Source organism: Ctenocephalides felis, unplaced genomic scaffold (assembly GCF_003426905.1).
Source record: "Ctenocephalides felis isolate EL2017-DRISC unplaced genomic scaffold, ASM342690v1 CF-g0.4_SCAFFOLD_01039, whole genome shotgun sequence".
In the NCBI taxonomy this organism is placed as follows: domain Eukaryota; kingdom Metazoa; phylum Arthropoda; class Insecta; order Siphonaptera; family Pulicidae; genus Ctenocephalides; species Ctenocephalides felis.
Window position 1 is genome coordinate 1 of NW_020537193.1, and position 16,206 is coordinate 16,206.

Below are 16,206 nucleotides of genomic sequence, written 5' to 3' on the forward strand. Positions count from 1 at the left end.
ATTTGATTTATATCCTGTCATAGATTTAATTAAATTAATATTACTTTCTATAGCAACTAGTCTCGATATTTTTATGCCATTAGCATGAGATTAAAAAAATAATAAAATTTATTGTCTGTATTTAAATATTCGTTATACTGTTAGTCAGATTTACTGTTAGTTTCATTAGACATTTTATACAAAAGCTAGAATATTCCACAAATTTCAATTTCATCTCCGGAGACATCCAAAGATTCAAATCTAAAATGGCGCCAAGTGCTTAATGTAATAGTCTTGGAAAATTTAGCTTCATGTACTACCGTAGTATTTGCGCATTGTTGTATAGAAGATTGAATTTCCATCTTAATTCCTTTTGACCGGGCTAAGAATTTCACTTAATTATTTTTTCGTCGGGTTTTCTTTGCCCATTAGACTCTAGCGACTTAAAAGCAGTTTCATCCACCTCGAAGGATTCTCAAACGTAGATAATGGAATCTGTTAGTTTGTAAACTATAAAATATGTTTATTTCTGAACTTTGTCAATATTTTATATCTATACAAAGTTCTCATGTCATGTTGTTTGTTGGAAACTTCTCCGAAATGGTTTAACCGATTTTTATGAAATTTTATAATCGCGGTCAGCCAACGTCTGCTACCTATAAGTGGTGTTTTAAAATTTAAAAAAAATCGCTACACACAGAAAATGAATTGATAAGTGAATTTTATAATTCATAATTAAACTATTTTTTATTAAACGTTCCTATTATTGTAATAAACATACATATATGTGCCCCAAATATTCTTTTTAATTTTATTCCATTTAAAAAACACATACAAGCTTAAATTTTAACCCTTTTACCACAAACCCGTATTTCGTTATAGTTATTTGTAATTCAGTAATCAATGAATGTTTTTCTTAAACTTATATTTTAAGCTTGAGCTTTCCTTAGAAGCTTCAATTTAACATAAAAAAACTTATTTTCAGTTAAGGGTTTATACCTTATTTTAGAGGTTTTTTATCTCAAACCCCTATTTTGTAATAGTAATTTTAATAATCGAATAATTTTTCAAACAAGTTTATTTGATTTTCTTGAGGAAAGAGCTAGAATTTTTAAGCTTAGGGATAAGCTTATGGAATGTTATTGCATGAAATGTTATGAAAAACTATAATACGCTTTAATATATTCTGATTTATCAATATTTTACCAAATAATTATGGTTTTTTGTGAGATCTTAGATCAATCTTAGTTCTGTTACGTTGTCGAGACAACTAATAAAGACCTTTCCTAGGATTTTCAACTTAAAGTAACATTTTTTGTTGTGACAAAAAGGCCGCTATGACATGAAAGTCACATATTTCATATAGTACAATAAACTATACATATAGTACAATAAAATATAGTACAGAATCTGTACTATATGTATAGTTTATTGTACTATAAGAAATATGTGATTCTTAAAACATAGCGGCTTATAATGTCGCACTTCTGTGTATAAAACTGTTACTTCAGGTTGAATTCAGGTTAAATTTGTAGTACAGATCTTTTTTTCATAAAAATTTAAAAAAACGATTTTTCTCACTAAAAATACACGTGATTAATGGACGCCCACTAGAAGAATTTTGATAAACATTTTTGTACTCATTCAAAACTCTTCAAAAATTTGATTAAAGTCAACCCCTACCATGAAAATGTTAATAAAATATAATATAAATCAAATGAATATATTTTAGTTAGTCAAACGTGTTTAATGTTAGTACTTTCCATAAATCACTTGAAACATAATTCTATCAAAAATGCCATAGTTTATAATCGAAAAATCCTTTTATGACTCTTACTCTGGTTTAGCACATCCCAGTTAGCTCCATAACATTCGTTCAAAATGCTTTTCTCTGGAAAACTAATTTTCGAGTAATAGTTTTAAAGAAATTGAGAAACTTCTTCGGCATTGCGCGGTGAACAATCTCCGTCCATGGTTCACCTACGCCTCAGTCTTGAAACCGCGCTGGTATTTGTTCCATATGTATTATATCCGAGCCTGGTACATGGAGAATCTGCGAGCAATCTTAAGTCCGTCTACTCCAATGTTCGGAGTCTCTTCATAGTCTTTTTACGTTATTAAACCTTCGTGCTAATTCACTTTTCCCCACTGCGCGATAATTAGGTTTAATCGCGTAAAACGTGACTTGGAATCCTATAAGCGTTTATACATAGCCGGCTGTTTTCTTTCCTACGATTTGCGATAAAATAACATGCTCGCAATTCGAATCTACAATAATGCAATACTGTACAGCAGTTATTTGTTATTCGAACATTTGTATGAGCTTTTTGTACGAAGCTTTTTGTTCTCTCTGATCCGAAGAGATGTTTTGAATAGAACAAATGCCGACAATACAAACTGGTACAGCGTTGAATTTATAATAAACTCACCTGGGCGCATTAAAACAAACAAGCGTTTTGATAGAAATTATAATTATAACTTTAATGGGTTATTTCTGGAATTTAGATATAGTCATAGAGTATAATTCAATAGGGAATTTATATGATAACGAAAATCATCTAATAATTTAAATATTATGCAGATATCATCAAAGATATGACAACAACTCATGTTGATCTAATAAATCTTTACATGTAATATTATCACAAGAATAATTCTCGATGAACCCTTTGTATAGAAGTTAAGGGCTTTATGTAACAGGGGTAAGTAGTAACAGTCGTTTTTTAATAGAATCTTGAACAATATTAATATTTTTTAACTTCCCGTAGGGCAAGACATAGTAATCGCAAAAAAATCGAAAATGAACATTTTTATATATCTTTACGTTTGAAAACTTTCTGATCATTTTGGCATACCTTAGCAAAAATGGATGTATGTGTGTGTGTGTTTGTGCGTGTATGTGTGCATGTTCGAATACAAATTTTCATCGACAATTTCGGGAACACGGATGAAGCGATTTGAATAATTCAAAAGCATTCGATTCGTATTGATAACGAGACGTGCTGATCGAAGTCGATCTACATAATATTGTCATAGCTATTGTCCCGCTGGCCGACGCAATATACAGAACTGTGCAGGTCCGTCATTTTTGATAAGTAATATAAAATTGCACTATCATAAAATTTCGGTTTGCATTATTATTAACTAATGTTGAATTTTATATATTCAAATTTATCAATTTTAGATGATGTGTAACAATTTTTGTGATTGCTAAATTGTTTAAATAGTTACATTAATTTATGAAAAAATTACAATTGGGGTTAGTTGAAACAAAGCCTTGGGGCTAGTTGTAATATACAAGAATTATATGCAGAATCAAATGAAGATGATTGGCTAAAATTTAGTTTTTAAGATATGGGCACATATAAATTATGTTGCCGAAGACACTATATCTTTTATTTGTATTACCATAGTAATTGTAGTTCACGTTGATTCATAAAAATTTCAATGACATGAGACACCATATTTTTTAAGTGGATTAATCATTACGTTGAATTATAAAAAAACACTTATAGAAACAAGTAAATTTTCTTAAAAATAGGTAACAAATAAATTATCAGAGTTACTATTGTCGTTTTTATCGTTATTACTTGCCCCGATAGATGTTACAACTAGCCCCCGATGTAGGTCGTAATACCACACTTTTTGTTGAAGATGATTAGTTGTGAAATAATGAATAGTTAATGAACTATTTGTATTCAAATATAATTGATGATTAAATCTCAAGATATATTAATTTAAAAAAAAACTGTTACAACAGGCTCAAGGAGCTTCTCTACTCATTATAAGATACTTATCAATAAGGGCAGATGAACGAACAGCCGAAGCAATTAGATTACAATTCAACCCTTACGATGCAAATATTAATAAATCATAACAGAATCCAATTGCATATAATTCTCATGCCTGAAAACTCTTATTGTTCAAGTTCATTATATCTTAAAAATAGGTGAAAAATTCTCAGAGTTACTATTGTCGTTTTTATCGTTATTACTTGTCCCGGTAGATGTTACAACTAGCCTCAGGGATAAGTGATTAGTTATGAAATAATGAATATTTATGGAATTATTTTTACTTATTTAGCATCTATCTAGCTTTATTTTGTTGAGATAAATTGATGATTAAATCTCAAGATATCAATTTAAAAAAACTGTTACAACAAGCTTTAAGAGCTCCTCTACTCATTATATGATACTTATCAGCAAGAGCAGATGAAGAAATTGGCGAAGCAATTAGATTACAATTCAACCCTTACGTTGCAAATATTAATAAATTACAACCAAATTCAAATATATTTCTCATGCATGAAAACTCTTAATGTTCAAGTTCATTATATCTATCATTTCCGCCTGCTGTAAGCTTAACGAAGCAGCCAAAAATATTGAAATGCGTGAAAAGCAGCAATGTGCAGCGTTAATTTCCTATCCCGGAGAGGAATATATTTATTTCAGAGAACGAATATATCACAAAACGTGCATAATATTGTAGTCTGTTTTGTACTGCATAATGTATGCGCCAGGAATATATAATATGCGAGCTGCAGAATTGATTATTTACGTGTCGGAAACATATCGATGCAAGAGTTATGAGACCAAACTATATAGATGAGCGTTTGTTGTATAGATAGGGAATATCGGGTAAAATAAGTATAATTCACACTTACCTTTAATTTGTTTTTTTTTTAGAATTTCTATGGTAGAACAAGTAATAGAGTATATCAGCATATCAATAGAAGAATCATCTGCTATTGATATAATTTCAATATTTAGATTTTAATTAAAAATATTTAGATTTTCTTATATTTTATTTTTTTAATTTATTGAAATATTAATTTTATTTATCTATATAACAAGAATTTTAGATATTGAATAATTTCTATCAATTTTACTAACATAAAAATTACTTTATTTTACAATATTACGTTTATTTGTTATCTTTGAAAGATCTTATTTTCTTTTTCTAACTCTATCCGTCTTTAGTAATACACTTTATTTCTAAATACTTATTTATTGTCTCTAATAACTCTATTAATTACATTATTCGGCGATCGGCGTTTACACGTATTTCACTATAATGTTCCTCTGCTACTTAATATTTATTAGTCTTTTGTTATTATCATCCACTCATAGCTTTTCTTATATAGATCCATACTACCACTCGTACCAACTAACATACATACAAAAGAGCGTCGCTATCTAGGCACAGCTAACACTTTTGATACTAATATGTCAATAAATGATTTTAATTTAAGAAGAAAATAATAATGAAATAGATGTCCTATAAATCTTTTATTTTTATTTAAAAATGTCTTAAAATATGATCAATTGTGGGAATATTTTCTTGATTTAGGATTAGTTTTAACTTCTTAATTTTTGCCGATTGTTATATAATATAACATAGAATTATTAAGAAAATGAGACCATTTATGTTGTTTCTAGTAAATAATTAACCACTCATGAATGTGCATCGAATTCAATGTATGCAATTAATATGTGCTTAATTAAATTATTGAAATTGCCACGCATGACAACAGCACAGTAATACAATGAATACACACACACACACACATATATATATAATATATATATATATGTATATATATAATATATATATATATATATATATATATATATATATATATGTATCTGTTATATTATTATCATCCCCGGTTTCCCCTATGTGTGCTTATAGCTTTGGTGTGTTTACGGGCGCGTAGAATTTTAAATTAAGCCGTTCCACCAACTACGCGAGAAAATGTGCGAAACGTTAAAATAAAACATTTTGAACCTATGACATTTGTAAGTGGCTCTAAAATAAATTGTATGTGATGTTTACCAACTGTTCAGTGGTATTTGTTTCGTCGTCATGTTTCAAACCATCCCATGGTTTCTTTTTTTATTATTCGAATAATTGATAAGTAAGTCAATTTTACCTGATTGTTAAAGAACTACGTTTGGAAGTGAATGATCATAATGATTAAAGATCAATTACTTCAATTACTATCAGAATCTTTTACATTGGTGTTTAAAGATTTATAGTTTTCAATGAGTCAAGTCAAAAGTTGAGCAATATTTAACGCTTTTGCTACGAATGTCGTCCAAGGACAAAATCTATTCGACTATCTGTGTATACGAAGGTCGTCCATGGACGACATGTTCTGTATCGGCCTTTGCTTCAAAATTTATCACTAGAAGTTAAACAATTGGTAATCATAATGTTTGGTCTATTAGGTTTTATAATGAATAATGGATAATGAATCGATCAATAGAAATTTCCTAAATTAAATCATTGTGTCTGGTTCTGGAAATGATATCTCGTGTGAAAATCGTCTTCTAATCTATACCATCTATCTAGCTCTTGTTTTCAAATTGCACATTCATTCTGACTTATTTTCACTATTTTATATAAAACTTTTCTTGTCCATAGAAAGATTGCGTTAAATTCAGCTATACCTATCATTCAAAAAATGAACAAATAAACGAGACAAATAGCAAGATGTTCATTTAGAAAAAATATTTTACGTGCAAATAGTAGGTTTTCTGTTTAGCTCTTTAATCTCTCAAAATACACATTTATTCTAATTTATTTTCTTAAGAGAGTCCATAACCTGCCTTCCTAAAAATTTAATCAGTTCTTCGTCTTGTCAATATAAGTGAAATATTTTTAGAATTATTAAAATCGGACGCTCCGTTCCCTTAAAAACCAAGTTACTGTTTTTGGCACTTCTTGCCCCGTATCTTCGGAACGGTTAGACCTGTCTTTGCGAAAAACTAATCAGCACGTCTTCTTATCAATACGAATCGAATGTTTTTTGAATTATTCAAATCGGTTGATCGGTGTTCCCGAAGTCGTCGACGAAAATTTGTATCCGCATACACACACACATACATCCAGTTTTTCTAAGGTATGCCGAAATATTCGGAAACCTTTGAAACGTAAAGATATATAAAGATTTTTTTGCGATTACTATAACTTACCCTACGAGAAGTTAATTAACAACAAAAAACAAATAAACGTGACAATTTGCAACTTTGGAAAAAATATCTCTTGTGCAAATAGTTTTCTACACCGTCTGTCTAGCTCTTGCTCTCAAATTACATATTTATTCTGATTTATTTTTATTATTTTATATCAAACACCTCTTGTCCATAGCTTCATATCATTCATACCACTCCAGCATTAATGAAAAGGCATTACGAAAGCTGCATCTCTAATTTCATACAGCATATTCTCTTTTCATATGAAACCCGATATAGCAAAATATTACCTTAGTTTTTTACCTCGTTTTAACGATCAGTGATAGTCATACGACCTGCATCAGGTACATACAAGGCTACTAGCATGTATTAATTTACGACGAGCTGTCATTACAAGACAACCTCCCTGTCGGTTATGTGTCGACAGGCGCACTCGACGCCTCGGCAAAGTCGAACGTAATTTATTTTCGTTTAAGTGTCGACTAATGTCGACGGGAAATTACACTTTTGCACCAGCGAATTCGCGCGCGAATATAATGGATCGAGATCCCATGACACTAAATGGTTTGGGATGTCTACGTCCAATTTGTTTATATTAGCTCAAGTAGACAAGTTACACTCAAAGATGAGATACTGAGGTAATATGATAGATGATAATTGTAGAATTATATTTTGGAATATGGAAACAAATCCATATAATCACATGTAAGACAATAGTCATCTTTTTAGTTTGGATTCATATTGTGATTCTATAGTAATTGTATCATTATATTGATCGTGTTCCTGAGTTCTATTCTATAACAAGTGGTAATACTTTATATCGTTTATAATTATCTTAATTTGTGACTAGTCTGGTGCATGGCATTGTGCCTTAAGGCAAATTGCTAAAACTTCCTGTACCGTAATTAAAAATCTTGGTACAGATCCCAAAAAATTTACACAAAATGTGTACACATTATTAAATCTTGATAAAATATCTGGTAATTTGATGTACATATGTCCAATAAACATTTTTGACCGCCAAATGACTTTTTCTAACTTATTTTCATTGAGAGTCCATAACCGCTGGACCTGCCTTCCCAAAAATTTAATCAGTTCTTCATCTTGTCAATACAAGTAAAATGTTTTTTGAATTATTAAAATCGGACGCTGCGTTCTCTTAAAAACTCAGTTACCGTTTTTGGCACTTTTTGCCCCGTATCTTCGGAACGGCTTGACCTGCCTTCGCCAAAAACTAATCAGCACGTCTCCCTATCAATACGAATCGAATGTTTTTTGAATTATTAAAATCGGTTGATTCGTGTTCCCGAGATAGTCGATTAAAATTTGTATCTGCACACACACACATACATCCATTTTTTCTAAGGTATGCCAAAATATTCAAAAACCTTTGAAACGTAAACATAAATAAAAATTTTCATTTTCGATTTAAAGTTACGAAAAGTTAAGTTAGACTTAAAGCTTCGGAAGTTAAAAAGACATGACTACATATCATTTACTCAGTGATCATAAGTCATTTTTTATGTTAAAATAAAAACTAGATTTACTTGAATGACATTTTGACCACAACTAAAAATTTTACTTAATGGAATACTACTAATTTATTTTAGTGGAAATACTGTATTCTCTTTCTGAAAAAAAAAATCGGCTATCCCGGATATATTTTACTGCGATTTTATATTGATTATATTGAGCTATCTCATTGATATATTTTCTACAAACTATACATATACAGGGTGTTTCAGAATTTATTGTCAAATCGAAAGGGGGTGTAGTATTGACTGTTACTGTCCAGAAATTACGTTGTTTTGAAATTATGAGCTTTTAAGTGCAACCTAGAGCTTTTGTGAAATTGTGACTACTTTTTGGTCATTGTGGTTAATTTTTATTACTTTTGTTCATTTAAACTTTAGAACCGTAACCGTTGATACTATTTTTCGACAAAATTGCCCCAGGTTTTCAAGAATTAAGACATTTTTTTGAAGTATTAATCTAATTTTTTTTAAATTGATCAACTTTGAGACGCACTCCTTTAAAAAAAAATTCTAAAGTGTGTTGGCAAGTTTCATCAAATGTTGGTGCAGGATTGTCAAATGGTAAAATACTTGAATTAATTGTATTTTATAATAAAAAAACCAGTAAAAAAGAGAAAAGTCGCATAATTCAAATAAATTTGTTTCGCATAAGCTCTTGGTAGACGAGAGATGAATTATTAAAAGTTTTCTATGACTAAACTAAATAAGTGAAATTAACAAAATAATGAATAATCTTGACCTATATTACATTAGGTTTATTAGAATAAATGTGGTATTAGAAATATGCGATTTTTTATTAATATAAATTGTTTACCATCTGCTCTATATCTTCTTAATAAAGATCTATTCATTAGCCGCAATGCAAGTCAGAGAATTTATTCTTGACCAGAAATGTCCAGGAAGATGGTATTCGAAAAAACACTTCTTTATTTTTTTAACACAGTTTATCTATGTACTGTGTCGTAGCATCTCCGACTTCAATTCTACTCGTAGAACAATATCGAATATTTGGATTGTTGTCTCATCCTCACAAACAAACTGATATTTGTGAACTGCTCGGAGAGCAGATACGTGACGATGATTATTTGCGAAACAGGTGACGGCGATAAGTGCTTTTAGAAACTTTCAACACTGTACGTGTAATATTGGAAATCGATTCAGAAACTAGTTTTTTGTTAAACGACTCAAACTTTTTAGAGTAATTAAGTTTTATGCGCTTTAGAAGCAGTAGTTCTTACTGTACGAGGTAACAGAAATTATAGACATAAAATTGTTTGATATTTGATCTTTATTTATTTGAGTTATTCTTAAATTTTAATTAGTTGAGCTTCAACTATTTATGATGTAACTATTGCGTAAATAATTGAGCCAACAGTGCGGATCCCCACATTATTAGTTGTACTCATTATTTATTATCATGATTAAATCCACAATATCGATATAACGCAAACATTGCGATCATAAAACTAAACAAGCTTTATTCCAAAATAGCAATGAATAATTTATATTTCCCGATCATCTCCACATGTAAAAGCGACAGGTACTAAATTAATATATTAATACTCACATCCTATGTTAAACCATTGTTTCGGATGATCAATCAGTGATTCCGTAATTTGACTGATTGTGTTTTGTTTGATTTCAGTATTGGCGGTGCTATGCGACGCCCAGGCGCCCGTCGAAATATACCCACAAAATCCAGTGGTCCTGGAGGGTCAAAATCTCACCATGCTCTGCCGTGTGGGGGTGGATGTACACTACTGCAGGTAAAATTAGAAAAAATATTATTTTTATTTATGTGCTCATCAACTATGCATCTACTGAAAAGTGCTTAATAAAAGTTCTGTAGATAAACATTATGATCCAGTACTAAAAATTTCATGATATTGAGCATTTAAAAATTTTTTTAATTGATATAATAAACAGACAATGAAATTTTATAATATATTTTTACAAGAAAAAATAAAAATTTGTAATAGAAAAAAATAATAATTTAGAGTTAGCTTCCTTCTCCATAAAAAATTCTCTTCATGGAAAGTATGAAACATTCAAATTAGGATTCAATTTTTATCTTCACATTGCAATCATGGCAACAGAGTAATAAGCCTTGCTATAATTAATTTTGACCATAAACTATTGCAAAATGATATCATAAAATATTGTCAATATCCTGATATATAATATTAACCACATAAACCATGATCAATGCATTCGATGATAAATCCAATCCAATAAAATAGGAATCAAAGAGTATTTGGCAGCGAAATATATATGACGGCTAAAGCAGAAATGACCACATAATTTTGTGGTGAATACCTGCCATACACCGTATGAAGTGCATTCTAGAGTTCAATTAAATAGTTAATAGAAAACACTAAATGTATGTGAATCGGTCATGAATAATAAAATTACTCACATTATTTAGTGGATAAATCTGCTGGTAAAAGATATATTTAACATTTGCATTTTTGTATCTATTTGACCTAAAAAACAAAATAGTTCGATTTTTATACCTGGTTGTGCAGAGAAAAGTGGTAGTAGATGGAAATATCGATAGTAAACTATCTATCGTTAAAATTTTGTTTGAACATTACTTAATTAAAGCAATTTAATTGTAATTTTCGATAACTTTATAATCTCAACTTACAATTCGTGCCTTTCTGTTAAGATTGTATACGGTAGAGCGGGGTTCAAAAGCGGGCAAAAGGGTCCACCACGATTATTTATTTATTATTATTATTATCTGTTATTATTATTTTAAAAACAAGGAAATTATAGAATTTATTAACGATTCTATTTTAAAATAGAAGACAAAAGATGTAAACTAGCCAAAATCTTATTTCCCACGATAATGGTCGTAAGAATCACCTCCTGTAACCATTCATCAATATTCATAACAAATATATTTTTTTTGTTGGTATTTTTTCTTTTATTTTGAGCTCTTTTATTTAGTTTATAATATCTGAATTTAATTTTAAGTATACGTTATTTAATTGTTTTATACTATAAATATGTTATTTTTAAGTAAATTCAACAGTTTTTCAAGAAAGCTCTATAAAGCTCACATTTGGGTGGGGTATAATGGTCGAACTGAACCTTGGCAAAGGTGTAAACAATAAAAAATCGTTAATAAAAAAGTAAATTGAGTTTAAAAAAAAACAATTTTACAGAAATAAATTAAATAAAGTTATTCCAACTCTTGCGGTAAATAGTTTGGACAAAATATTAAATCAAAACAAGGTTATATACAATCTTTATAAAAAATGTACCCGTGAAATTTATATTTTGCATTATTTTGTAACATCTTTTCAAAATTAAAAATAAGATGTTGGATCTATTCGACTCTTGGCTTTTCCTATTTTACTCCGCATATGTGTTGAAAATGTACAGATGATAAATGTTAGAAAAATAGTAAAAAAAACATTTCTATAATTAGTATATGGGATTTTACTGAACATAGTTTGATAGTTCTTTGGTTGATACATGTTATTTGTTGTGATATAGTTCATCTAGTTTAGACAGTATAATTATTTGAAGTCAATTTGGGATCTATATGCTCCATTTTACTCTATATGACCGAATCATCAATTCAATTATTTTAATGCCTTTCGTTTTATTTCTACATAAAAAAATTTATAGTCATTTGCAACTATTGAGTTGTTTATCCAACATGTCATTATAATATACAATGTCCCTATTACGGCTGACAAATGTAAATAACAAATTTGCTAAATGTCTTTAACTGGACAGTTGTAAATATAGTAGTAAATAAAAATATTGCAAAAAATGGGAAAAATAAAAATATCGATGAAAATGTAATTGATGTTATGAATCTTATTATATAGACGAAAGTATTACAAGATTTTGAAGCTTTAGTTTAACCACTTTATATATTATATCTACGTTTTGGGCTCCGAGCACATCTTTTAAATCTATCCTACTATAGTTCCGCATTTTGTTCTCTACTAATATTATTGCAACGTGAGAAATTATATCACGCGTCCAAAATTCAATTATTCCGGGGATATGGATATATGTGATACTCACCTGAAAATCACGCTGAAACAATGTCACAGCCGTTATTGCATCTACTCTACGCTTGCCACTCACTCACATGTGTTTTAAATTGAATGAACCAGTATTAAAATCAAAATTAAAAGCTTGCAATTAAAGCTTGATAAACAGAAACTTGATTGCACGATGGAATGAAATATGGGTTTTAATTTATTATTGCAATATTTATATTTATTATTTAAATATTTGTTATGAATTCAGTTTATTACTTGATTTTTATTAATATTTGAATGCAACTAATCTGTATAATTTTTTAGTGAATACATAATACCTTTACCAATTTCCAATTACCAATTTATATAATTTGTAAAAATATTTTTAGAAAAATATTTGCAGATTACTGATAGTGAGAAAAGAAACGGGATTTAAAAAAATAAATAAGTACTGATTTCTGTAACTTATCGTGCATAGGTTCCTACATATACATTAGAGTGGTCCTTAATATGGACAATTTCGAATTTCCTTGCTACCAAGGGCTCAAATGGTTCTAAATTGATAAAAAACAATTCTCTGAAAGTTCTTAATATTGTCTGTCAGATAGTAATTCAATCTACGTTTTGTATGGAAATAGCATGAAAACAATTTCAAAATTTTTTTAGAGGGTCGAATTCTCAATAAAAAATGGCACGAATTTTCACTTCTAGTTCATTTGTTGCAAAGTTATACCTAAAAAATTTTTTTTTTAATTTTCAAAATTTTCTCCATGCTATATTCATACAAAACTTTGATTGAATTGTGCTCTATCTAAAAGACAATATTAAAAGCTAAAACTTTCAGAAATTGTTTTTATCAATTTGGAACCATTTGAGCCATTTGGAGCAAGGAAATTCAAAAATGTCCATAGTAAGGACCACCCTAATGTACATATATCGTATATATGTATCTAAACATTCGTATAGAGCAACTGTATTTAACATTTATTTACCAGTAATTGAATTTATATCTAGCAGATTAATAAATTTATTCAGATTAATTATTTGTTTTTCACAATTTGCGTTGCATTATATTGTGATGGTAGTAAAATGTAACAAATATGGTAATACAATACTTTTACTATTATTTGATGAAGATATTTTTGGAATAAAACTTTTATCGCTTTATACATAATAATAAGAATCAGGATTGCTATTTGGATATGCGCCTAAAGCGAGGATAATATGCTGTAAAAACAATTATTTTGCTAAAATGCGCTTTACCTTATTACCTTACTTTGAATATTTATATTGACTTATTAACTTCCCTTATGGTAAGTTATAGTAATTACAAAAAAAAATGAAAATGAACATTTTTGCATATCTTTTGACGTTTCAAAGACTTCTGATGGGACTAGTATTGACGAAATGAAGAACTGATCCTTTGGGAAGCCAGATCCAGTGTTTTCGGAGATCCATAAAAAAGTTTGAAAAATGCCATTTGGCGATCAAAAATGATCATTAGATTAACTTAATTATACATCAAATTATCAGATATCAGTTGTCATCAGGTTTCCGTACCAAGATTTATGTTCAAAGTTCACTCACATAGTTCAAATAAAATTTCCTCAACATTTTCGGAAGTGTGGTTCAACCGAAATGAGTGGGTTTCAAAATTCAAATTTTCGAAAAAATTCAAAATGTTCAAAAAAATTTAGAGTGCGATAGTCATATCATGCACGTTAGTTATAAATATATTGAGAAATATTTCAAAACCATGATGTATCAAATAATTGGAGCTATATTTAGTACAGTGTTCCATGTAAGGGCATGCATACGAAAGTAATTCAAGTGCATGGCGTGTTCTATACAATTCGTGTGTCAGTGCGCAACAACTAGGAATGCCTCCGAAATCACTTCATAATGTATTATTCAAAACACATTTTCCAGAAGTCTGAGCTGGTGAAAACTACGCTGTAGATATGTTCTCGAAAACGCTGCAGGTTATTGAATTTTAGATCAGGATCTAAAAAATGCCGTGTCCGATGGGATTTATCTGTTTCTCGTAACGTGGGAAAACGAATCGAATGATTTTTCAGCGGGAAAGTTTATAATAAGAAATATAGTTTGAATGAAGTCGGTTTTACACTTTGATATGATATGATAATTTTAGAAAGTTCTTTACGTCTTGGAAGATTGCCTTGAACAATTAGTTTCTTTCTTGCAAATCTAAACAAATATCTTAAAAAAGCTTATCAGCTTTTTGGACGTTTTATATGGCTTCGCTCTAAGGGTAGATAAGTTTTTTCTCTCTTTGGTTAGAACGATGTTCCTGGTTCGACCACGATTTGAGCAGCCAGATGTCAAGCAGAAGGGACATAGGTTTTTACTTAGAAACATAGATAGCCTATTAATAAGTATGTTGCCAAGTGAAAATAGCCCTTACCAGACATTTCTGCTTTAATAATATATCATCACTATTATAGATATTGTAATAATCAAATTGATCACATAGAGATTGGACAACTGTTCGGGTAGCCATCTATAATAAAGCTACTTTGTTAGTAAGCTATTCATTACAACAGCTTATATAATCCTCAAGTTCAAAACAAAAAACTTTTTATTTAATTAATAACATAAATTAACCCTTAACGAAAGAGTGCCGCCATACTCGTGACATTGTAAATATTCTTACATAGGTCTTAAGACGTACCAAGAAGTATTTCAGGCTTTTATTAACTTCCCGTAGGGTAAATTATAGTAATCGTAAAAAAATCAAAAATGAAAATGTTTATATAAATTTACGTTTCAAAAGTTTCTGAACATTTTGGCATATGTGTGTATGTGTGTGTGTGCGGATACAAATTTTTGTCGACGATTTCGGGAAATGGATCAACCGATTTGAATAATTCAAAAACATTCGATTCGTATCGATAATGAGACGTGCCGATTAGTTTTTGGCATAGGCAGGTCCAGCCGTTCCGACGATACGGGGCAAAAAGTGCCGAAAACGGTAACTCAGCTTTTAAGAGAACGGAGCGTCCGATTTTAATAATTCAATAAAATTTTTTACTTGTATTGAGAAATGAAGAACTGATTAAATTTTTGGGAAGACAGTTATGGACTCTCAATAAAAATAAGTTAAAAAATGACATTTGGCGGTCAAAATATGTTTATTGGACATATGTACATCAAATTCTCAGATATTTTATAGAGATTTCGATAATGTATACACAGTAAATTAATATATATGTATAATTTTAAAATTTCAACTATACTTATATTTTCTTTCTTCTTCTATTTCCAGAATTACAATACCCGGTCTGAAGAATTCGCTGAATTTGAAGTCCGGACAGCGTGTGGGAGGATATGAGTATTATGGCGCAGGCTTGGAGCAAGGACAGTGCGGCGTCCATATCGGATCGGTGACCGCCAAGGAAGCAGGAGAATTCAAATGTTCGATGGGAACATCGCCCATTGAAAGTGATGCCAGCACGACAATCATCGTAGCACGTGAGTTTGATATGCTGATGACATATTAATAGAGATGAATGGCAGTCTACTATACTGTTTTGAATGCGTATTATATTTACAATAAAGTGGAAAAAATCTGGAAAATTGACTAATTTTGAGCTAACATTTTTTTGGATTGGATTTTTTTGGATTATAGATATAATATTTTCAGAAGGTTTTTTTAGTTTTAACCCTTTTGTTATGGGAGTTCTTTTC

The 16,206-nt window shown here is 29.8% G+C and overlaps 1 protein-coding gene across 1 annotated transcript; it reads left to right on the top strand.

Annotated features, from left to right (window-relative positions):
- Positions 1–10,136: 10,136 nt before the first annotated feature.
- LOC113365476 (fasciclin-3-like) lies at positions 10,137–16,019 on the top strand (the record flags this gene model as incomplete). The annotated part of the gene is made up of 2 exons (XM_026607026.1): positions 10,137–10,257; positions 15,785–16,019. Coding segments are annotated over 2 exons (356 nt in total), but the record flags the coding sequence as incomplete, so codon positions are not given.
- Between the last annotated feature and the right edge of the window lie 187 nt (positions 16,020–16,206).